General features: G+C 56.4%; 2 protein-coding genes across 2 annotated transcripts; one reads left to right on the forward strand and one right to left on the reverse strand.

The window, feature by feature from the left end:
- Positions 1–277: 277 nt before the first annotated feature.
- On the reverse strand, positions 278–2,007 carry LOC142025300 (cytochrome P450 2G1-like). Its single transcript, XM_075017923.1, has 3 exons — positions 1,791–2,007; positions 513–662; positions 278–330 (listed from the first exon to the last, which is right to left on the reverse strand). Exons 1-3 carry the CDS (start codon positions 2,005–2,007, stop codon positions 278–280), a joined length of 420 nt encoding a protein of 139 aa, XP_074874024.1.
- A 10,128-nt stretch (positions 2,008–12,135) lies between these two features.
- LOC142025180 (cytochrome P450 2G1-like) lies at positions 12,136–21,678 on the forward strand. Its single transcript, XM_075017734.1, has 9 exons — positions 12,136–12,386; positions 13,341–13,503; positions 14,632–14,781; positions 14,964–15,124; positions 15,784–15,960; positions 18,518–18,659; positions 19,267–19,454; positions 19,690–19,831; positions 20,914–21,678. The coding sequence occupies exons 1-9, from the start codon at positions 12,210–12,212 to the stop codon at positions 21,207–21,209; spliced, it is 1,596 nt and encodes a 531-aa protein (XP_074873835.1). The 5' UTR covers positions 12,136–12,209; the 3' UTR covers positions 21,210–21,678.
- The last annotated feature ends 2,174 nt before the right edge of the window (positions 21,679–23,852 follow it).

Genomic DNA, 23,852 nt, shown 5'->3' on the forward strand with positions numbered 1-23,852 from the left:
CTGTTCTTGGGGCAGTTACCCAAAATGCTTGTCCTCCGGTTTGTGGATAATGGCGCCTTTAGCGAAAGTTACACTAAAAACCATTTCATTTTAAACATTATGATATTAATGTTGTGGCCCTGTATGTGGATTGCGAACAGATACCAACCAAACCTCTGCAGCCAGACTTTGAAGCTGGACGCTGTGTGAGAAAATACATGAATCAGGTACAGACAGCAGGCAAACAATGTGTAACCCAGCGCAAACTCCACACGGTCAATTAACAGAGAACCATCTTTCATGTGTTGCAGGCCGAATGGCTCAGGAAGAAGGTGGGGCCAAAGGGGGAGACTGGAAGGAGAACAGGGGACAGGATAGTCGCCCTGTCCAGAGACTTTGGTGATGTCACGTCAGCCAGTGTTGGGAGCCAGCTCCCAGCAGGGAGGGTCCTAGGACGGGGCAGCAAGGGAACGCCCTGCAGCCACTCCCCAGACCCAACCCAGCCGTCCAGAGGAACCCAGAAATAGAGCAACCCTCGGTTTGCCTGAACTCCGCCACCAGGCACCGGGCCTCCGCCTGGACCTGCTCCTCGATGCTCTGCTTCCCCGAGTCAAGGTCCTGCAGCGTGGTCAGGGAGAACTGCCGCAGCGGCCACCACCGCTCCCCGTCGGAAAAGAGCAGCCCTGGAGGTTGAGTAATCCTAGAATCACAGGGCTGGAAGGGACCTCAGGAGGTCAGCGGGTCCAGCCCCCTGGTTCCAGCAAGAACAGCCCCCACTAAGTCATCCCAGCCCGGGCTTTGTCAAGCATCCAGGGATGGAGATTGCACCACCAATAAATAACACATTCCAGAGCTTCCCCCCCCTCCTGGGGAAATAGTTTTTCCTAATATCCCACCTCCCCCTCCCCCTCTGTAACTTCAGCCCATTGCTCCTTGTTCTGCTGCCTGTCACCACTGAGAGCAGCCTCTCTCCAGCCTCTTCAGAGCCCCATCAGGAAGTTGAAGGCTGCTATTAAATCACCCCTCAGTCTTGTCTTCTGCAAACTAAACAAGCCCAAATCCCTCAGCGCCTCCTCATAGGCCATGTGCTCCAGCCCCTTAATCATTTCCGCTGAACCCTTTCCAATGCGTCCACATCCTTTCTACACTGGGGGGTCCAGAACTGGACACAACACTCCAGATGTGGCCTCACCAGTGCCGAACGGGGGAATAACAACTTCTCTAGATCTGCTGGAAATGCTCCTCCTAATGCCCCGCAATATGCCATTAGCCTTCTTGGCTACCAGGGCCACTGCTGACTCATATCCAGCCTCTCATCCACCTTAATCCCCAGGTCCTTTCCTGTTGCACAGCTACGAACCAGTCGGCCCCCAGCCTGTAACAGTGCTTGGAATTCTTCTGTCCCAAGTGCAGGACTCTACATGCATCCTTGTTAGTACTGCACAAAGGATCCTTAAGCATGCTTGGGCAAGAAAACTGGGGTGCAAACTCCAGCATGCAGCACACTGGCTGGCCAACTTGCGGGGGCGTGCTCCTGGGGGAAAGCCCTGAGGATCTTACCTTGTGTGACTCAGGCCAAATGGCTCCCTGCCTGTGACACGCAAGTCTATGCTCACTACCCCGCTGGCTGGTCTGTAGCTGGCTGGGAGGAGACAGGTGGGCAGGCCCAAGCTGGCTCACTGAATCAGTCACAGACCCAGGACTCGTGGCTCTAGCCACTAGACCCTGCTGCCCAAGCTGCCGGTGGTACCCCCGCGTCCTGGCTGCCAGCCATGCGACCACGTGCCTTGTTCATGGCCTTCGGAACTCACCAAACCCCTGCAGAGCCTCCCCCAAGGCTGCCAGCGTCCCTCTCCCGCCGAAGTTGTCAGCTAGATCCTCCAGGGCCTCCTTCACCGCGTCGTACCCCCACAGCACCACGACCCGCCGGGGGCCCAGGTGCACCGTGAAGACCGGGCCGTACTTCTTCCTGAGCTGTGGGAGAAGTCGGGGGTGGGGGGGCAGAAAGAGAGCGGACCCTGTCCCCATGCACTAGTGTGTGGCAGGGGCAGGAGCTGCTGGGGGTAGGGGGGCAGGTGAGGTCGCTGTGCTCTGCCCCTGGCTTGGCACCTCCCGCTCCCCCTCCAGCCGTTGCAGGGTACAGAATCCCACGGGCACAGCGACGTGCCTTCGCCCTGCCCTGTCCGTGCAGCCCCCACGGCTCGGCGCATGAACCGTGCAAAATCCCACGTCACGGTTCTTTAGCTCTCCAGGCCTCCGCCCTGCACCCTCCCCGGCACCCCTGCCCCCACCCAAGCCCTGGTTGCTCCTGGGCTCCAGAGATCCGCCCACGCCTGGCTCCTGAGCTGATGCACCGGCGCACAAAGCTGGCGAGACGCAGAGCTGCGTAAGGACAGCACACTGTTGACTCATATCCAGCCTCTCATCCACTGTAATCCCCAGGTCCTTTTCTGCTGCACGACTCCTTAGCCCATTGGCACCCTGCCTGTAACAGCGCTTGGGCTTCCTCCGGCCCAAGTGCAGGACTCTGCACTTCTCCTTGCTGAACCTCGGGAGAATCCTGCACAGCACCTTCAAGAGACATGGGCAGGGGAGTCAGTTCAGAGCAACACTCAGCAAAGACCTGGCACTGAATGGGCCTGCTGAATTTACAGTCCCTTACCACAGTCTGTAACCAGTGTTCCCTGTAAGCTGTGCACATGTCTGGCCGCTCAGGAACAGTGCCAGTGATGTCCGGCTGATTTAACACAGCTTGGTTTTGTTTCAGCTGGTGGTGAACATTCGCACGTGCCTCGGTGCACAGGCAAAATTATTCTCCCCGCGGATGAAAAAAAATTTGCACTTGAGTGGAAAAGATTAGGGGAAACGTTGCCTGGAACCCACCGACCCTCCTTCGCCCTAGCAACCGCCTACTTCACACATAGTGATCTCATGCAATGTGTTATCTCTGTCCCCTGAGCCAGCCTTGTGCAGCCTGGGGAGTAGCTAACTGTATGAACCAGGTACGGCAGAACAGCAATGTCAGGAAGCTCCCTGCAGGCTGCAGAGCCCAATGCAAAACCCAGCAAGAGCTCTCCTGTAACTCTACAAACACGTGCCTAGAACCTGGCACCCGAACAGCCCGGCCCCTTTGAAGCTAAGCAGCAGGGCAAGGGATGAGGGTGTTTTGTTCCGACTAGCAGGAGGAGAAGGGTGGTAGCCGAGCGTGTTTCAGCACTGCTGCACGCATGTGAAACCTGGACAACACACAAGCCTCATTTGAAGGCACTTGAACCATACCATCAACGCTGCCTCAGGAGAACCTGAAATGTCCCTTGGGAGGACAGACGCACAAACACTGGGGCCCTGGAAGAGTCGAACATGACTGGTCATGTGGTTCGGACGTCTGATCAGCGCCTGCCAGAGCAGATTCTGTTTCCGAGTTGAAGGAAGGACGGAGGAGCGCTGGGGGCCAGGGGAAGCGACATAAGGACGTGCTGAAGGCACCCGTGAAAAAGTACAGCATTGGCATCGACACTTGGGAGAACCTCACCCACGACCATCCCTGGTGGAGAATGGTAATAGGACAACTTCCTGTCACCCTCTTGTTTGTGAGTCTATTGATGGCTGACCAGCCCGATTCTGGAGCCGCAGGTCTTAGCCCAGAAGGGGCAGGTGTTGGTGGCTGTTGGAGGGGCGTGGGGCAGTTTTTGATGCTCTTTTCTTCTTCTCCTCGTTTGCACTGCAGGAGGACCATTCAAATTGTGCCACCGCCTCACGGATCACCGCTCTTCACTGGGGACGGTCTTGGGCGAGGTTCTCCCACGTGTCGACACCGACGCTGTGCTTGCTCATGTGTGCCTTGAGCACATCCTTCTATCGCTTCCCCTGGCCCCCAGTGCTCCTCTGTCCTTCCTCCAACTCGGAAACAGAATCTGTTTTGGAAGGTGCTGATCAGACATCTGAACCACAAAACTGTTGGTGAATGATAAGGGCTTCAATGCTGTCATATTTGACTCTTCCAGGATGCTAGTGTTCATGTGTCCATCCTCCCAAGGGATCATAGAATCATAGAACAATAGAGCTGGAAGAGACCTAAAAAAGCCATCGAGTCCAGACCCCTGCTCTAAGCAGGACCAAACCCATTAGGATTCTTCTGGGGCAGCACTGATGATATTGTTCAAGTGCCTTCAAATGACGCTTGTATGTTGTCCAGGTCTGACATGCGTACAGTAGCATTGGAACAACCATTGCACAGTATACAAGCTTTGTCCTGGGGATAGGAGTTCAGTTCTCAAAGACCCTTTATCCCAGGCAGGTGAATGCAGAGCTCGCACAACTCAGACAATGGTGGATTTCCACATTAATGTTGACTTTGGCAGACAGATGGCTTCTGAGGTATGGGAAATGCTCCACGTTTTCCAGCAGTTCTCTGCTGACTTCAGTAAAAGGTGCATGAGATTGTCCCATTGGTGAAAACTGGTGGAGCACCTTGGCCTTTTTGATCCTCAGTGTGAGGCTGAGATTCTCATACACTTTTGCGAAGGCACCTGAGATTGTCTAAAGGGCTCCTGGAGAAGGAGCAGCAACTACATTGTCATCTACGTCCTGGAGCTCCATGATGGAGGTTGTGTAGGTCTTGCTTTTGATCTTCAGTCTCCCGTGGTTGAAAAGATTCCCGTACATTCTATAGGCAATCTTCACACCATCTGGAAGCTTGCCATTAATGAGGTGAAGGATCATGGTGATGAAGATGCAGAACAGTGATGAGGCAATGACGCAGCCTTGCTTGACTCCTGTTTTGACCTCAAAGTGGTCACTTTGGGTTCCACTGGTGCTCAATACTGTGGCAGTCATGTTGTCGCGAAGCAGCCTGTAGATGCTTGTGATGGAGTGGGGGATACCTGTGTGTATGTGAGTGACTCACAGAGGGTGGGGGGGCTCCTGCTGAGGGTAACCTTGATGACCAGGTAACACCTTTGTACTGCAGACAAAGGAGGAGGTGGAGCCTGAGGGGTTTGAATTGGAACTGGGAGTTGGGAAGCAGTGGGTCTGGGCTGAGGGAGAGAGAGACAAAGGAGGGGGACAGGCCCCAGCTCTGGGGGCCCCTCAGGGCCTCCTCTCCCCAACATGGATTGGACTGGCTGTCTCTGCCTGCTGTACTGACTCCTCTGTACGATGCTGTGTCCTGTCGGCTAATAAACCTGCTGTTTTCCTGCTGAGTGAGAGACTCTCCTGCCTGCGGACAGGGTGCAGAGCTTTGGGAACCCCAGAACCCCATCACACTGGTGTCAGGAGTGGGATGTTCTGCACCCCAAGGATGGAGCATCCAGCAGCAAGTGACCGGGGCCCCGGAAGAAGTGGGGCCTGCGAGACCCAGGTGTGCTGAAGGGCAGTGAGGTGCAGCTCTCCAAGGCGGAGGGGCCTGCGGCCGAACCCAAGCAACTGCGGTTGTGGTCCTCGAGAGGGGGTGTCACACCCGAGGAGGGGTTACTCCTGGGAATCTGTTGGAGTCGGTCCCAGAAGGTGGAGGGGCCGAGAGCCCAACCCCCAGGAACAAGTGACCCCTGAGGAGGCTGACGCTGAATGAGTTCGTCCCAAGACAGGGTGCTCATGGTCCCTGAGAGCGGGTGTCACACTGAAGAAGGGGTTCCGCTGGGAGTCTGTTGGAGTCAGTCCCAGAGGGCGGAGGGGCCTACGGCCTAACCCTGGGCAGCTTGTGACCCGCAAGGAGCCTGGCACACTGAAGGGATTCTTCCAGGAATCGTGAGGTGCACAGGGCATCAGCCTGAGAGCCTGCAACCACGCTGAGCAACTCCGCTGTGAAGTGGCAGCACCTGGAAACTGAATCGAGATTAAAGAAGCTGGACAAGGCAGCGTGGATGTGCAGTGGCAGAGCTAAGGGCTGGGGAGAATCCTGCAGAGGTGAGCCCGAATCGGGGCAGGGAACTCTGGACTGCATGGAGCTCTGAACCGAGTGGCCTGCCACAGCTCAAGGAGGGAAGGAGCGATTCCAACCCATCATCTACTAGTGGCCAAGACAGACCTGCAAAGAGTTTTCCAGGCCTGGGCCAAGGAAGGTGCCTGTGTGTCTGTGCAGGAAAGCAGCTGATCCACTGGGAATGGCAAGTTGCCTATGAGAGAAGCTGCTTCACCTTCTGTGTGTGTGTGGAGACCAGCCGGGGGGCTGGGACAAAGGAGAGAGTGTCTCCCATTGTCTGTCTGTGTTGAACAGCAGCATCAGCCTGGGGAGAGAGCAGAGCCTGCGTTTGGAAAAGGTGCCAATGAGGAAACTAGCCCATTGTCTGAGGAAGATTCACCAGCCTAGGATGGCTGGAGAAGGATCCACCAAAAAAGAGCATTCCAGGTGTGTCTCTGAATCCAGCCATGGGGGCTGGAGCAGAGGGAATGGCTCTGGGATGGGCAGTGGTGTCCCTGCTAAGGACACTGATCCTTGGTGCAAAAAAAGTGCTTCTGCTTCTGGGGAAGTGAATCCTTTGCCTGAGCCTGTGGGGGCTCAAGATGGAGCCAAGATCCCAGAGCTGGATCTGAGGGCAGCTGAAGCCCAGATGGGAAGTGGGCCTGCCTCTGTGTCTCTCAGGGGGGATGATGCTTTAACTCGGTCTGATCCAGTCAGTATCATCAGGGAATCCCAGAGACCAGACGATTCTGGTACTTGTTCTTTGCCTGATGCTGAGGTGTTACTGGGAGCGGGTGAGAGGACTCTGTCCTACCAGAGTCATCCTCTCACCAGGACACAAGAACAGACGGGCAATGGAGTTATGCTGACTGATGAAGATAAAGGAGCTGGTAGCAGAAGGGAGGAAAGGGACCCTGACCTTCTGTCCGGTGGTACTGGCTGTCTGCCTGGAGGGGGATTACATGGGAATCTGCCTGATGGGCCAGAAGTGATCCTGGGTGTAGGTGAAACCCAGGAGCTGGTTGTGGCTTAAGGGAGCAGTGCCCCTGTGGAGCAAGACAGGGGTGAGTTGTTGTTTGGGGGAGCTCTTGAGGAAGAGAATTTCCCTGAAACTTTTCCTGACCTGTCTGTGGGGACTGCAGAAAATGGGAGTGAGGTGAAGGAGAGTGAATAGGAAAGGTGCTTGCCTGTAAGCACCAGAGCCAGCCCTTTGCCTGGGGAGAAGTTTGTTTCAGCTCCTGACGGCCAGGACCTGCCTGAGTGTGAAACCACTGGCTGTGCTCTGCAAGGGTCCAAAGCAGGCAGGGTAAAAGTTTCTCAGGAATTGGAAGTTGATGCAAGTAAAGTGAAAACTATCAGGTAGTGTGAGCAGCCCTGTGAGAACCAAGTAAAACGGCTGCACAGCCAATCTCTGTAGGATGCAGGAGAGAGCCAGCAATTCCCCATCTCCAGATGGTGGAAACACTCATATTCTCATATTGGATTCGACTTCTGATTCCATGGGGAGGCAGTAGTTGGAGGTAAAAGGACAAAGGAGCTTTGGGCCTGGTGGGCCAGTGAGGGATAAACAGGGATTCCTTCATGTGGATTCTGCGTCTGGGACTCACAAAACAGCTCTCAGAAAGCAGTTTGGTTTGCAAATTTCCAGGCTGGCTGGGAGGGGGCCATCTCCCTGAGTTCATCAATGGCCCAGCTCTTGTTAGAAGGGAGGGCACAGCCAGAGAGATCAGATTTCCACCCCAGGGGGCAAGGGAGAAGATTAGAACTTGATGGTGCTAAGAAAGGCCTCAGCCATTTATCCCCAAAATACCAGATTCTCAAGGATGTTGCACAAAGGTTGTGGTCTACCAAAGAGCAACGTAAATGTACAGTTGCAATGGGTTTGTTCTGTTACTCATGCTGACTGCTGTAACCAAGGGGTGCTGCTACCAAAAGCTGTAGAATTGTACCATGCACTGAATGTTTGAAAAGAGACATGTGACATGATGACATTGATGTAGAAGCATGAATTGTATGTTGAAGGAGTCTGTAACTCTGAAATGTCACCATTGTTCCCTGTAACTAGTCTTGCAACCTCTGACATGAGAAGGAACATTCCAAACCTATTGTGTGTCATGAAAGGGGAAACTGAGGCACACAGCCATTGTGGTGGTCTGGCTAAATGCCAAGGATGGAAGCATTTGTACCTTCCGTTACTGGACTGTAACTGAATTCCAGACATTGGCTGGAGCAGCTGTATGAACTGGTGGTCAGATGGGGCAGGACCCAAACCACAAAAGACCTGTTTGATCTGTTGGTGCTGCAGCATCTGTATGGGCTCTGCCCGTCCGACTTGAGAACGTGGCTGACGGACCGGGGCCGAAGCAGGGAGACCAACCAACCCAAGGGAACTAAAGGGACTTGCCCGGCTGCATCACATGAAAAGGGCCAAGACCAAGCTCCTGACTTGAAGCCTCCCGCAGCAGGACTATGATGTGGAGGTGGTGCACATCGAGGGGAGAACAGAGGGTACAGCCGATGCCCAGTCACGAGGGGAGAGCCCCGAACTTCCCCAGGTCACCAGTTGAGTGACCCCGCTCAGTTCGGTCTGGAAGGGGGGAGAGATGTGATGGAGTGGGGGATACCTGTGTGTATGTGAGTGACTCACAGAGGGTGGGGGGCTCCTGCTGAGGGTAACCTTGATGACCAGGTAACACCTTTGTACTGCAGACAAAGGAGGAGGTGGAGCCTGAGGGGTTTGAATTGGAACTGGGAGTTGGAAGCAGTGGGTCTGGGCTGAGGGAGAGAGAGACAAAGGAGGGGGCCAGGCCCCAGCTCTGGGGGCCCCTCGAGGCCTCCTCTCCCCAACACGGATTGGACTGGCTGTCTCTGCCTGATGTACTGACTCCTCTGTACGATGCTGTGTCCTGTCAGCTTATAAACCTGCTGTTTTCCTGCTGAGTGAGAGACTCTCCTGCCTGCGGACAGGGTGCAGAGCTTTGGGAACCCCAGAACCCCATCACAATGCTACTGCATTTTTTGGGGCAGCCAGTCTTCGAGCGGATGGTCCACAGGGTGCTGTGATTGATTGAGTCAAATGCTTTGCTCAGATCGATGAAACTCACGTATAAGGCTTGATTTTGTTCACAACATTTTTCTTGTAGTTGCTGGGCAGTGAGGATCACGTCCGCTGTTCCTTGGAATGGTCAGAAGCCACACTGGGATTCTGGGAGAATTTCTTCTGAGAGTGGCAGGAGTCAGTTTGCAAGAATTCAAGCTAAGATTTTCCCTGATGTTGCCAGGAGAGAGATGCCACAATAGTTGCCACAGTCCTACTTGTTGCCCTCCTTGAAGAGACTGGCAATCAGTGTGTCTCTGAAACCCTGCAGCTTCTGCTTCCTATAACAGAGCTTGAGAATCAGGAAGTGGAGCTGTTTGTGGATCTCTGCCCCACCCTCTTCGCAGACTTTGGTGGGGATTCCATCTTGTTTAGTTGCCTTGTTGCACTTCATCTCTTTGATGACAACTTGGACCTCACTCAGGGTAGGAAATGCAAGATCATTTCTTGGTGGCTGCTGAGGGATTTGGCCAAGGGAGTCTAGCACGACAGTGGAGGGGTGATTCAAGAGTTCATTACAGTGCTCCCTCCAGGGAGAAGCAACGGCTTCACTGCCTTTCAAGAGCTGGGTTCCATCCTTTGAAATCGGGGATGGATTCCATGGCTTCTCAGTCCATTAACACCTTTGGTAGTATTGAAGATACGTCTTGTATCGTTGATGTCTGCAAGACGCTGGAGTTCTCACTCCTTCTCCGTCCACCACTGGTTTCCCAGAGTCCTTGTTTTACGTTGGACTTCTGCCTTGGCCTTGGTATATGCTTCTCTCTTCATTGCACAATTGATGTCACTTCGCCCAGCCATAAAGGCTTTCCTTTTTGCCTCAATCAAGTGTTTAATTTCTACGTTGTTCTCACCAAATGAGTCTTGATGCTTCCTGGTCTGGGAACCAAAGGCTTCTCCACAAGCTCCAATGAGGACATTTTATAACTGACACCAGTGTTCCTCCGCATGTTCCGAGTGTACCGTTGGAGGCTTCCTTTGGAGCGCTGTCTGGAAGTCACTTCTTCTAATCAGGTCCTTCAAGCCTGGTACATTGATCTTTTATCAGATCTGTTTCCTCTGACTTCTCCGTTTGGTGGCAATCCTAATCGCCATTGTGGATTGAATTAGGCAGTGATCAGTCCAGCAGTCATCCGCAGTTGTCATCACACGTGTGAGAAGGACTATGGTGGCTTGCCGCTGGCTATGCTAATGAGCTTTGGGAGTATGCAGATAGGCAGCCACTTTGCATAGCTCTGCCGGCAGCAGTGCTGAACAGAGCTTTGTGTAGACCCAGCCTTCAGGAGCTTCTTTGCTATGAACCTGGCGGCCCAGAAGGACTGATGACCTGTCTTAACAAAGGATGTACTCCAGACACTTTTAAGAACTATGACTCTCTTAAGGGTAGCGTGAGGGTTGAACTCTAATATCCCCTGAGAGACTGCTCCCTGCCAAGATTGGTGTCACCTTCTTGGTTCTGCCACTCAATCAGGTACCAGAATTGTACGGTCATATTTGGGAAGTACATTCCTCGCCACACAAGGTGAACAGGCGAATGAACCAACACTCTGTGCCAGATTGCCGTCACTTTGGTGTTGGAAAAAACAACAGACAGCCAAAACTCTGGGCACACAAAAATAATTTGCCCACGTTTGTGTTGAGAACAATGGGGATTCTCATTAAGCTCCCCTGCCTTTGCTGGACAATGCATAACAGCCGAACACAGCGGGGATGGTGAATTCACTCCGGAAGGTAGGTCACACGGCCTGTGTCAAGCATTTGTTCTCCAGTGCACTGTGAGGAGCTTGCTACTGCCAAGGGGAAAGATATCCTGGGATCCTTCCTGGCTGCTGGGAATCGCTCCTGCACGAGGAGGTGGGTTTGCTGCTGTGGCCTCAGCTAAAATTCCCTCCCCTCCGCCGCTGGGTGGCGTGGCTACTTGATTTATTCTCCCCTTATTACATACGCCGACAAGATTTCAAATCTGGAGGTTGCAGTCACTGTCGCGAGTAAGGGACTGGACCAAGGGTACTCTCTGGGTTGAGCTGGACTCTATTGATTGAGCAAACTCTCTGGATTGAGCAGACTTTCTGGATGGAGGCGGTCTCTCTGGGACTTGAAAAAGAGCAGCTACATCATTGACACTATTGCCAAGGAGGGATCCGACGACCATCCTTCCATGAGGTCCTCTGCCTCACGCATTGTCTCTCTCTCATTTTCCTACGTTTTCATGCCCAGGCTATCTACACTTCTCCCTTCAGAGGATTCTCATAATGATTATATAATCCTGCGTGCCATCACCAGCCATGACAAGGGTTGGATGGGCCACCCAAACCGATACCATCTAGCTTCAAATAACCCAAAAAAGAAACTCACCAGAATTTGCAAAATAGCAGCTTCCTCTGCCTCTCCTACCGGCCTGCATCAAGAACGATGTGGCTGAGGGATGTAATTTATTGCTTTAACAATTTTACTCCCACTCTAGTCTATCTTTCTTTTTTATTAATAAACCTTTAGCTGTTAGGTGCTAAAGGCTGGGCCCAGCGCGCTCTGTTGGGTAAGATCTGTGGTGTACATTGACCTGGAAATGTGGCTGGTCCTTTGGGACCAGAAGAACCTGTTCAGATTTGCCGAGGTTGATTTTCATCACCTCTCACCTGTGTGAGGAGGGGACACAAGGGAAGCTGGCGTGTGCGAGGGAATTGCTGTATGACTTCTCCCTGGCCAGCATGGTAACGGACATGCTCCTTGTGACCAGCTGGGTGCTTCCCAGTGGAGAGTCGCTGCCCTGGCGCTGTAAGTAGCCGTGTCTTTAAGCAGCTTGCCCTGGTCTGGCTCTCTCAGCTGTGCCCAGAAAGCCTCTCAAGTTACACGGAGTGACAAGCACCTGCCCAAGGTCTCCCCGGGATTCTGTGGCAGAGAAGAATTGAAGCCAGGTCAGCCAGTCTCAGCTCTCTCCCCAAGGGCTCTCCCTCCCCGACAGGCGCCACGCACAATCCTGCTCTGGGCTGGTTCGCCCAGAGGCCCAGCCCTCCCAGCAACCACCATTGCTCCAATCTGAGCCAAACCCACTCCTGGCCGCACCCATGTTGAAACAACACCGGCAGCCCCTGATAAGAGCCCCGTCCACCCGACGCACCCCTCCTGGGTAAATACAGCCCAGCCGGGATCCTGGGACGCCTCAGGTGCTGTGCCTGGACCCCAGGGCTGGACCAGGGCTACCGGCGGAGACGTGAGAGGCACCTGCAGGACCCCATGGGGGACGTAATATCTCTGCTGCTGCTGCTGCTCTGCCTGTCAGGCCTGATCCTCCTCCTGGTGCGCCGGCCGAGGAGTCGAAGGAGCCCTCTGCCTCCTGGCCCCACACCCCTGCCTTTGCTGGGCAACGTGCTGCAGCTGAGGACGGGGGGCATGGTGAATTCTCTCCGGCAGGTAGGTCACACGGCCTGTGTCTTGCATTTGTTCTCCGGTGCTCTGTGACCAGCCCACTACAGCCAAGGGGAAAGATACCCTGGGATCCTTCCCAGCCACTGGGAATCGCTCCTGCACGAGGAGGTGGTTTTGCTGCTGTGTCCTCAGCTAAAATTCCCTCCCCTCCACCACTGGGCTGCGTGGCTACTTGATTTAGTCTCCCCTTACTATGTCGGCCTGGGACCCCCAAAGAAAGATCGGGGCGCTAGGCACTGTACATGCACATCGTGAGGAGCACTGGGTGACTGACGCCCTCTGCCCCAGAGGTAGCCACATCTTGCCAGGGCTTGTGGGCCCTGGCTGGCAGGTGCAACAGGCCAGTTACTACTCAGCCCAGCTCAAAAGCTGCCCGTTAGTGACCGGTAAGAAAAATAACCCTGCAGCCGAGTGCCGTACACAGCAGGGTCACTCTCGTGCCCAGGCCGGGCGAGGAAGCACTACTGATGCTGACAGCACCGAGGAGCGGAGCTCTACAGGACAGACAGGGCACTGCCGTCCTTAGGCAGATCCGCATCTCGCCAGCTTTGTGCGCCGGTGCGTCAGCTCAGGAGCCAGGCGTGGGCAGATCTCTGGAGCCCAGGAGCAACCAGGGCTTGGGTGGGGGCAGGGGTGCCGGGGAGGGTGCAGGGCGGAGGCCTGGAGAGCTAAAGAACCGTGACGTGGGATTTTGCACGGTTCACGCGCCGAGCCGTGGGGGCTGCACGGACAGGGCAGGGCGAAGGCACGTCGCTGTGCCCGTGGGATTCTGTACCCTGCAACGGCTGGAGGGGGAGCGGGAGGTGCCAAGCCAGGGGCAGAGCACAGCGACCTCACCTGCCCCCCTACCCCCAGCAGCTCCTGCCCCTGCCACACACTAGTGCATGGGGACAGGGTCCGCTCTCTTTCTGCCCTCCCACCCCCCGACTTCTCCCACAGCTCAGGAAGAAGTACGGCCCGGTCTTCACGGTGCACCTGGGCCCCCGGCGGGTCGTGGTGCTGTGGGGGTACGACGCGGTGAAGGAGGCCCTGGAGGATCTAGCTGACAACTTCAGCGGGAGAGGGACGCTGGCAGCCTTGGGGGAGGCTCTGCAGGGGTTTGGTGAGTTCCGAAGGCCATGAACAAGGCACGTGGTCGCATGGCTGGCAGCCAGGACGCGGGGGTACCACCGGCAGCTTGGGCAGCAGGGTCTAGTGGCTAGAGCCACGAGTCCTGGGTCTGTGACTGATTCAGTGAGCCAGCTTGGGCCTGCCCACCTGTCTCCTCCCAGCCAGCTACAGACCAGCCAGCGGGGTAGTGAGCATAGACTTGCGTGTCACAGGCAGGGAGCCATTTGGCCTGAGTCACACAAGGTAAGATCCTCAGGGCTTTCCCCCAGGAGCACGCCCCCGCAAGTTGGCCAGCCAGTGTGCTGCATGCTGGAGTTTGCACCCCAGTTTTCTTGCCCAAGCACGCTTAAGGATCCTTTGTGCAGTACTAACAAGGATGCATGTAGAGTCCTGCACTTGGGACAGAAGAATCCCAAGCACTGTTACAGGCTGGGGGCCGACTGGTTCGTAGCTGTGCAACAGGAAAGGACCTGGGGATTAAGGTGGATGAGAGGCTGGATATGAGTCAGCAGTGGCCCTGGTAGCCAAGAAGGCTAATGGCGTATTGGGGGGCATTAGGAGGAGCATTTCCAGCAGATCTAGAGAAGTTGTTATTCCCCCGTTCGGCACTGGTGAGGCCACATCTGGAGTGTTGTGTCCAGTTCTGGACCCCCCAGTGTAGAAAGGATGTGGACGCATTGGAAAGGGTTCAGCGGAAATGATTAAGGGGCTGGAGCACATGGCCTATGAGGAGGCGCTGAGGGATTTGGGCTTGTTTAGTTTGCAGAAGACAAGACTGAGGGGTGATTTAATAGCAGCCTTCAACTTCCTGATGGGGCTCTGAAGAGGCTGGAGAGAGGCTGCTCTCAGTGGTGACAGGCAGCAGAACAAGGAGCAATGGGCTGAAGTTACAGAGGGGGAGGGGGAGGTGGGATATTAGGAAAAACTATTTCCCCAGGAGGGGGGGGAAGCTCTGGAATGTGTTATTTATTGGTGGTGCAATCTCCATCCCTGGATGCTTGACAAAGCCCGGGCTGGGATGACTTAGTGGGGGCTGTTCTTGCTGGAACCAGGGGGCTGGACCCGCTGACCTCCTGAGGTCCCTTCCAGCCCTGTGATTCTAGGATTACTCAACCTCCAGGGCTGCTCTTTTCCGACGGGGAGCGGTGGTGGCCGCTGCGGCAGTTCTCCCTGACCACGCTGCAGGACCTTGACTCGGGGAAGCAGAGCATCGAGGAGCAGGTCCAGGCGGAGGCCCGGTGCCTGGTGGCGGAGTTCAGGCAAACCGAGGGTTGGTCTATTCCCAGGTTCCTCTGGACGGCTGGGTTGGGTCTGGGGAGTGGCTGCAGGGCGTTCCCTTGCTGCCCCGTCCTAGGACCCTCCCTGCTGGGAGCTGGCTCCCAACACTGGCTGACATGACATCACCAAAGTCTCTGGACAGGGCGACTATCCTGTCCCCTGCTCTCCTTCCAGGCTCCCCCTTTGACCCCACCTTCTTCCTGAGCCGTTCAGCCTGCAACGTCATCTGCTCCATCGTCTTCGGCCGTCGCTTTGCCGACACAGATGAGAGCTTCCTCAACATGCTGGCCAAGCTCAACCAGGTCTTCGTGCGGCTGAGCTCAACCTGGGGGCAGGTGAGCAGCCCAGGGAGACTGAGCTAGGACCCAGAGTGCCCAGGCACCTCCTGGAGGACAGTCCTCAGGGGAGCCACCTCTGCCCCCTTGGCCCTGATGGAGTGCGACAGGGTCAGCTCCACAGAATCATCTGAGAATTCAACAGCAACACACAAGAACAAAGAGAAACAAAACAGCTGTGATCATATAGCGGTTTTCAGATATCTTAAAGGGAGTCATAAGGAGGAGGGAGAAAACTTGTACTTCTTGGCCTCTGAGGAGAGAACAAGAGGCAATGGACTTAAGCTGCAGCAAGGGAAGTTTAGGTTGGACATTAGGAAAAAGTTCCTAACTGTCAGGGTGGTCAAGTACTGGAATAAGTTGCCAAGGGAGGTTGTGGAATCTCCCTCGCTGGAGATATTTAAGAACAGAGTAGATAGATGTCGATCAGGGATGGTGTAGATAGTGGTCGGTCCTGCCGTCGGGGCAGGGGACTGGACTCGATGGCCTCTCGAGGCCCCTTCCGGTCCTAGTGTTCTATGATTCTATGATATGCAGAATACTGTGATCATATGCTTCCCCCTAAAGCCACACGGTTGCAAGCACAAACAGGAAACCCTCAAACATTTACAGCCATAGTTTCACCATTTTAACACAGTTTTCCATACTCCTCCTTACAGCTCTATGAGATGTTTTCCTGGGTCATGCGCTTCCTTCCAGGAGCCCACAAACACATCATCCAAGATCTGGAGGACATCAATAGCTTCATCTTAGAGAGGATCAAAGCTAAACAGGCATCTCTGGACCACGCTAACCCCCAGGATTTCATCGACTGCTTCCTCGTCCAGATGGAAAAGGTAAGACAGGAGAGAAGCTGAGAAGGACACAGGAGGCCCCATTATCCCTTGTTGCACTTCACCATTTACTTCAGGGAATCAGAGCAAGTTTTTAAAACTCCCCTCTGCTGTGGTGCCCGCAAAAAACCAGACCACCGTTCATCTGCTGGAACCAGACACAGCCTGTCGGCCCTGGCCTCTGTGTTATCTTGTGTCTCTGAGGTTCTCCTTTGCCTTATGCTTAGGACTGAAGCTCTTTGGGGTGGTAGCTGTCAGTTCTGTGTTTGTACCGGACTGAGCACAAGGGGCTGTCGCCCATGAACGGGCCTTGCTAGTGCTATGCTAATGCAAATCATCCGTAGAATAATAATTAGTAAATATCTGAGTATATCCACAATACCCAAGTGCCCCCATGATGTCTGAGGGGCTTCATAGTAACCTGGCAGCCCCACGGACACCCCAAACCACTGTGGTGTCTCTTAGTGTCTCTATAGAAACTTAAACCCCCCCTGAAACCTACATTCTCTTGTGGCCAGGGTTCCCTCTACTTCTTTCCATCCTTGTGCAGGATAAATTTTGTTAAGTGCACTGAGGTATGTCCAGATGTGCACCACCCACAGAAACACAGGCTGCCGGCTGTTGCTGGCTGTGGACACTCTATTAATCAGCTGGGGAGCATCCGAACTTCTGCCGGACAGCTGTCCAAGTGCTCAGCCTGCAGGGAACACAGCTGGGCTGTGTCTACACTACAAAAATAACATCAAAGTTGCTCACTTCGAAGTGCAACTTCGAAGTAGCAGACTTCAAAGGTGAGCGTCTACGCACACCCTACTTCCAAGTGAAACTTTGAAGTAGGCCACTATCCCATTCCCGGGCGTAGCGTCAGGACTTCGAAGGACGGGAAAAACGTGTGTGGACTCTCGGCTGGCTACTTCGACGTAGCGCCTCACTTTGCAGTTACCTTTGACGTTCGCTCCTGGTGTAGACGCACCCCTGGTGTTTCTTAGTGTCTCGCTGGAAATTTAAAACCCCCCCTCGATACCTAGAATCTCCGGTATCTCTTAGTGCTGTCGTGTGGACTACCACCCACTCAGGCTCAGTCATCCAGACTTATGACTAAAAAGAAGTCCTGGGGCGCCTTAAAGACTAACAGATATTTTGGAGCATCAGCTTCCCTGGGCAAAGACCCGCTTCGGGTCTTTGCCCAGGGAAGCTGATGCTCCAAAATATCTGTTAGTCTTTGAGGTGCCACAGGACTTCTTGTTGTTCTCGAAGATAACGCGGCTACGTCTCTGATACTTGTCAGACGTATGAATGCCAGCCTGAAGCTGAAACAAGCACTTACCCTGGGCTTACCGGCGCCTGTTAAAGCAGTGAGTCGGCAAATCAGTACACAAACTGAATGACCCGTTACCTTCTCCTGGCGTCAGGATGGACTGTCCCCACGATGCTCCAAATACCCTCCTACATTTCAGCACACCCAGGTTCTGGGTCAATTTCCCTTTGCCCAGGTCACATTGTGCCTTGTTTATCTTCCGGCTGACTTCGGACATGGCCACAGCTCGCCTACCTCCACTGAACCCATAACTGGGTTACCGTCCTCTGGGTTAATTGTCACCATGCCTGTATAAGCCACCGGTAGTGCCAGGCCATGGGTCAGCCTCATGGCACAGGGTTATTTTGCCTTTCTCTGCACGCCTGTTTCTGCCTTCGTGGTACTTTCTTGTCTCTCTTAACTTGTTTTTCTGACCACAAGCCTGGGGTGGGGCCTCCTCTGAATACACCAGCATCAGTGATTTCACAGCCCAGCTCTCACCTCAGGTTCCTCCAGGGGGTTTAATGGCCATTTACCCTCCTGGTCCTTAAACAAATTTGTGGGGAAATTGGTGTGGGACCTCCACAGGGTTAGGTCTGACCATGACTGTAAGCGTTGTGACACTGCCTATGCAGTAACCTAGCTTCTCCTTGTTTCCTGTCTCCATCCTTCACAGTAACCCTGGCCCCCCTCCAACAGCCTGGCACTGCCGTGGTAACCTGACAACTCCACAGTTACCAGGGAACACTGCGGTAGCCTGGCCCCTCCACTGTAACTGTGGCTTCTCCTCCACAACAGCCTGGTACTGCCATGATAACCTGACAACTCCATGGTTACCTGGCAACACTGTGGTAACCCAGCAGCCAGGCAACACTGTGGTAAACTGACTCCTCCACAGGAGCCTGGCAGCTCCATGGTAACCTAGCCAACCCACGGTAGCCTGGCAACCCCATAGTAACTTAGCCACTCCACGATAGCTTGGCAGCTCCATGGTAACCTGGCACCTGGACAGTAGCCTGGCAACCCCCTGGTAACATGGCCTCTCCATGGTAACCTGGGCAACCCCATGGTAACCTGGCACCTGGGGGGCTGAGGCACATCAGCTCACTCTCTGTCAAACGACTGTTTCAAAGGGGCAGCTCCCTATAGGGATGGGGCTGGACCCAGACCCCAGTGAGCTCCAGAGAGCTCTGTGGACTTGCCCCAGCTGAGGATCTGTCCCTATCCCGGTGATAACTTGCGTATCTGCCTGTGCTTTCCAAGGACATTCTGAACCCCGCCACAGAATTCCACCTCCGAAACTTGGCCGTGACCGTGTGCAACCTGTTCTTCATTGGGACGGAGACCGTCAGCTCCACCCTGCGCTACGGACTCCTGATCCTGCTGAAGTTCCCAGAGGTAGCAGGTAACTGAAGGGAGCTGCGAACAGGGTTGCAAGCTGGGAATAAATGGGCCAGATCCCAGCTAGTGGCAACGGGTGCAGCTCCCTTGACTCCGATGGGAGCTGAGGCTCCAGGCCAAATAGGTGGTAACTTTTTGGCCCCCTTGGGTGTATTCTGACGTGGAACGAGTTGGAGGGATCTCAGACCACAGAGGGTCTGTCTGCGGCCAGCAGCTGTAGCAGAGAAACCCCCACGGTGTCACCCCAGTAGCTGTCTCATGTCTCCATGGTGAAGGAGCCAGTGGGCGTCATTGGCTGGCTGGCAGGGACACATGGGCTATGTTCTCTGGAGGTAGGGGCCATGCCCTGCTCTGGGGCGCGTCAGGGCCCCGCGTCAGAGCTGCAGCTGGCGTCTGCTCTCTGCTGAGGTGCCTGCTGTCACCCCCGTCCACGTCCTCCGTGGGCAGGAGCTGCCTGGCCCCTGCGCGACACCCCACCCCACAGCACCAGTCCTGCAGCACAGCAGCTCTCGGCACAGCAAAGAGCGAGGCCCTTCCGTTCCCTGGCCCAGGCAGGGGCGTCCCGGCACCTCCAGCTGGGCTGCAGTCCATGACCGCTCGCCTCTCTCTAGACAAGGTGAGCCAGGAGATCGACCGGGTGATTGGGCGCAGCCGCCTGCCAGCCGTGGCAGACCGGAGCCGAATGCCCTACACCAACGCCGTACTCCACGAGATCCAACGCTACAGTGACGTCGTCCCCCTGAACCTCCCGCACACCCTGACCCGGGACACCCGCTTCCGGGGCTACACCATCCCCCAGGTAACCACGTAGGGTGCTGCTCGGATGGGGCCGCACTCCCTTCCCCCCACGCCAGCCAGCGTGACCCCAAAGCCGCCCGCAGGAGCTATGTGGCACCGTCCCCAGCCCCTCCAGCCACAGGGCGAGCCGGCTCCTGAGACCCGTTTGTCAGAGGGGGTCAGGGGCCAGTCCCAGAACCCAGGAGTCCCGACACCTCGGCCCTCCCCGCCTCTCACCCTGGCCTCTCTTTGCCCAGGGCACGGAGGTGTTCCCAGTGCTCAGCTCTGTGCTGCAGGACCCCAGCCACTTCCGCCACCCAGAAAGCTTCGACCCTGAGCGCTTCCTGGACCAGCAGGGGGGTTTCCAGACCAACAGCGCCTTCATGCCCTTCTCGGCAGGTACAACGGGGCGAAGGGGCGGCGGGAGTTTCTGGGACACCCCCAGGCACAGGTAGACTAGCACGTCTGACAGAGACGTCCCTTCTGACCCATCACCTCCAGAGTGGCTGACGCAGGAACCTGCGTATTCCGCTCCCATAGCAGTGAGAGGGTGGGAGCCGCCCAGACCCCTGCCGAGATCAGGGCCCGTCGAGCTGGGCACTGCCCACACCCTGGCTGAGATCAGGGCCCCTTCAGGCCGGCACCGCACAGCCCCCGGCAGAGACCAGGGTGCCAACCTGCCAGGCTAGGCAAAGCCAAGGAGTGAGAGCCACTCCCTGCCCCAGAGCTCAACGTCTGACTCAGGGTGCAACAACTGTGAGCAGCGGCAGCTGGTTCTCACACACCCGCAGCTCCGGGCTCAGCTCCCCCGGGGCTGTACCGAGCTGCTGCCTCTCCTGCTGTTTGATCCTGTCCATGTCCAACACTGTACTGCGGCTGCACTGGTGCTGTGCCAGAGCTACTGGCCCCGGCAGAGGGCTCTCTGGGCGTCCCCAGGACGCCTCCTCCAGGAGGGACCCTTCCTGCACTGGGTCACTCGGGAGTTAGGGTCCCATCGCCTTGCGCTGAATGGCCCGCAGCTGCCAGAGCAAAGCAGAGACTGGCCGCAGCTCACTTGAAAGCTCTCGGCCACCCCCTTAGTCCCTGGGCTTCAGGCCCTGCCTCCTGACCCCCTCCACGACCAACTGGGCCAGGATCGCCTGGGGCAGGGGGCAGAGGTGTGGGCTCCGTGGGGCAGGCCATTGCTAGAGTGACCCAAGGGGTGAGTGCCGGGTGGGCTGGGAAGAGGCGACCCACTGCAGCCAGCTCTGTGCCCTGCCCCAGGTAATCCTCCCCGGTCCTGTTCATGGGGTGGCTAGAGCGGCCAACATGGGGCCCCCAAAAAAGCAGGGCCTGGGCGACCGCCCCACCTCACCCTATGGCTCTGCCCCGGAATGCCTGTTCCCTACCCTGCTCCTGTCCCGGCCTGCAACAGGCAGCAGTGCCTGGCTGGGTGCAAAGATATCATGGGGGTTGGCGTCACCCCTTGAGTTTCTCCCTAGGGAAGCGAGCCTGCGTGGGCCAGCAGCTGGCCAGCATGGAGCTCTTCATCTTCCTGACAGCCCTCGTGCAGAACTTCACCCTCGAGTCCCTCGTCCCTGCCCACGACATCCGCCTCACGCCGCAGGACTGCGGCTTTGCCAGCATACCTCCCTGCTTCCAGCTCCGCGCCGTGCTGCGGCGTGGCGGGACCGATGCCAGCAAGGAGCCCCCCAGAGATCAGTCGCTGGGCGTGGGGGAGGCTGGGGGCTCTCCAGCGAATCACGGGCCATCCAGAGGGCCAACCCCCGGAATGTAAAAATTGGCTCGTTGGACACGCAGCCCCCGAAATGCAGCAGCTGGGGCTGTTCCCTGGAGGAGGAGAGGGATCAAGCATTTCTTTGGTGCTCTTCAATGCCTGTTCCCCTAGCCCCAGGAGGAATCAGACAACAGGCGGGCGCGTCTCTGGCTGCTCACAGTCCCACGCCTCTTCTCAGATGGCTCAGCCTCAAAATCTCCCCAGGGGCTTTTCCGCTCCTAGCGCTTGCCCCGATCGCCTCTGGGCTTTTTGGTCCTTCTCCGTCTGTCGCTCGCTGCTTCGCTCTCACACGCAGATGGGTGTGTGCTGAGCCGTTCTCAGGATTTAAGGGTCCCTATGCGTAACTGTTAACCTGGCGCCCCCCTGCACCAGGGCAGCTGCACGTGGCGGAGGGCAGTGATTTTTTTAGAGCTGTGATTTTAAAAGCTTCAGCTGCACACGAATGGGTTCACAGCAGATTTGAAATAAAGGTCCGGTAGAAAATTCCAAAACTGACGGGGGGTCAGCCGGGGCCTGTCTGGTGGCTTTGCTGCCACTCAGACAGCTTTGGGTGCTGCTGCCTGTGGCTCTACCCAGCTCTTTCACTGCGTCCAGGCCCCTGCACCACAGCAGGACTATCACCGCCCTGGCCGTTGTTCAGATCCCAGCTGCCCCAGACCCCGTGCAGGCCCCCTCCAGGGCTGAGCTCGCAACCCTGGGTTTACAAGGCCAGTGCGCGAACCACTGAGCTATCCCTCTCCTCACCAGCAAGCCCCAGCAGTGCCCCAAGTCTTTGTGCCCCACACAGCTGCAGGGTCTGGGTCTGGGTCAGGACCGCTCTGGGCGTGCGCCTCTGAGGACAGAGAGCGGCTCGGTGTAGTTATTCCCCAGCCCTGCCGGGGCACAGGGCCTGGGCTAATGGCCCCGTCCCGTCCTACGGTTCTGCACACGAGCTGTGTCTACACGTGCACGCTACTTCGAAGTAGCGGCACTAACTTCGAAATAGCGCCCGTCGTGGCTACACGCGTCGGGCGCTATTTCGAAGTTAACTTCGACGTTAGGCGGCGAGACGTCGAAGTCGCTAACCTCATGAGGGGATCGGAATAGCGCCCTACTTCGACGTTCAACGTCGAAGTAGGGACCGTGTAGACGATCCGCGTCCCGCAATGTTGAAATTGTGGGGTCCTCCATGGCAGCCATCAGCTGGGGGGTTGAGAGATGCTGTCTCTCCAGCCCGTGCGGGGCTCTATGGTCACAGTGTGCAGCAGCCTTTAGCCCAGGGCTTCTGGCTGCTGCTGCTGCAGCGGGGGATTCATGCTGCATGCACAGGGTCTGCAACTCGTTGTCGGCTCTGTGGATCTTGTGGTGTTTAGTGCAAGTGTGTCTGGGAGGGGCCCTTTAAGGGAGCGGCTGGCTGTTGAGTCCGCCGTGTGACCCTGTCTGCAGCTGTGCCTGGCACCCTTATTTCGATGTGTGCTACTTTGGCGTGTAGACGTTCCCTCGCTGCGCCTATTTCGATGTGGTGCTGTGCAATGTCGATGTTGAACATCGACGTTGCCAGCCCTGGAGGACGTGTAGACATTATTCATCGAAATAGCCTATTTCGATGTCGCCACATCGAAATAGGCTACTTCGATGTAGGCTTCACGTGTAGACGTAGCCATGGGGGGATGGACGGGAGGGAAGTAGCATCAGAGACATGCCCGGCTGGAAGGCACGTCCCGAGCTGATGGAAACTGGCACTGCAGCAGACCCTGCACCATGCCCTGCCTGACAGGCGCTTGTCCTGCCTGCTCTTAAACCCCCCGGAGACAGGGCGCTCCAGGGCCAGCGCTGTCCCATCCACAGGACGGCTCAGGACAGCTTCCCCAGGCCTCGTGCCCCAGGCGGTGGGAGTGGGATGAGGCTGGGGCACGTCACTTCCTACCGCCACAGTGAGTGTGGGGGTCGCCACCCCTGCTGCTCCCCTCTGCCAGCCCCGCAATGCCTCAGGTTGTGTCTGTCAGGGGAGAGGCCTTGGGGGAAGTGGGGCACTGGGGCAGAAGGGGCTGGAGCGGGGGCGGGAAGAGGGTGGAGCCTGGGTAGGGTTGCCCCCGGATCCACACCCCCCCCAGAAGCCCCCCTGGACCAGAACTTAGCCATCCTCCGCCCTGGGAGCCTTTCCTAACCTCTAACCCTCACCCTCCCTTGCGGCAGAGGAAGCCCATTGCTTGTCCCGGCTCCAGGGGACCAGAGCAGCTCACTGCTGTCATCCTTACAGCCCTTCCCATCTCCGGAGCCTGGTCTCAGCTCCCCGCTCACAGGCTCTGCTCAGGACCAGACCTGCCCCGTTTCACCAGCCCAGCCCCCAAGGTTCCTGCTAACTATTTTCCATCCATGGGTGGAATAAATTTTATTTTGTGCACGGAGGCCTGTGTGGATGTGCACCACCAGTAGAGACACGCACTGCCGGCTCTGGGCGCTCGGTTAATCGGCTGGGCGGCAGCTGACACTCTCCTGGGTGGCCACCTGGCGCTCAGCTGCCAGAGACGCTGCTTTCCTCCTAGATCAGATCTCTCGTTCGCTGCTCTCCTCTGGACTCTCTCTGGTCCGTCCCCATCTCTCCCGGAGTCCGGCCCTGGGACTGCGCACAGGACTCCAGCCAGAGCCGTCCCATCCATAGGC

This window comes from Carettochelys insculpta, chromosome 22 (assembly GCF_033958435.1).
Source record: "Carettochelys insculpta isolate YL-2023 chromosome 22, ASM3395843v1, whole genome shotgun sequence".
Taxonomy (NCBI): Eukaryota; Metazoa; Chordata; order Testudines; family Carettochelyidae; genus Carettochelys; species Carettochelys insculpta.

Coding starts and splice junctions, on each gene's coding strand:
- LOC142025300 (XM_075017923.1), bottom strand. CDS start 2,007: ATGGGGACAGGGTCCGCTCTCTTTCTGCCCCCCCACCCCCGACTTCTC. Junction 663..1,790: donor GGAGGCTCTGCAGGGGTTTG/GTGAGTTCCGAA, acceptor CTCAACCTCCAG/GGCTGCTCTTTTCCGACGGG. Junction 331..512: donor GGAGTTCAGGCAAACCGAGG/GTTGCTCTATTT, acceptor TTCTCCTTCCAG/TCTCCCCCTTTGGCCCCACC.
- LOC142025180 (XM_075017734.1), top strand. CDS start 12,210: ATGGGGGACGTAATATCTCTGCTGCTGCTGCTGCTCTGCCTGTCAGGC. Junction 13,504..14,631: donor GGAGGCTCTGCAGGGGTTTG/GTGAGTTCCGAA, acceptor CTCAACCTCCAG/GGCTGCTCTTTTCCGACGGG. Junction 19,455..19,689: donor GGGGCTACACCATCCCCCAG/GTAACCACGTAG, acceptor CTCTTTGCCCAG/GGCACGGAGGTGTTCCCAGT.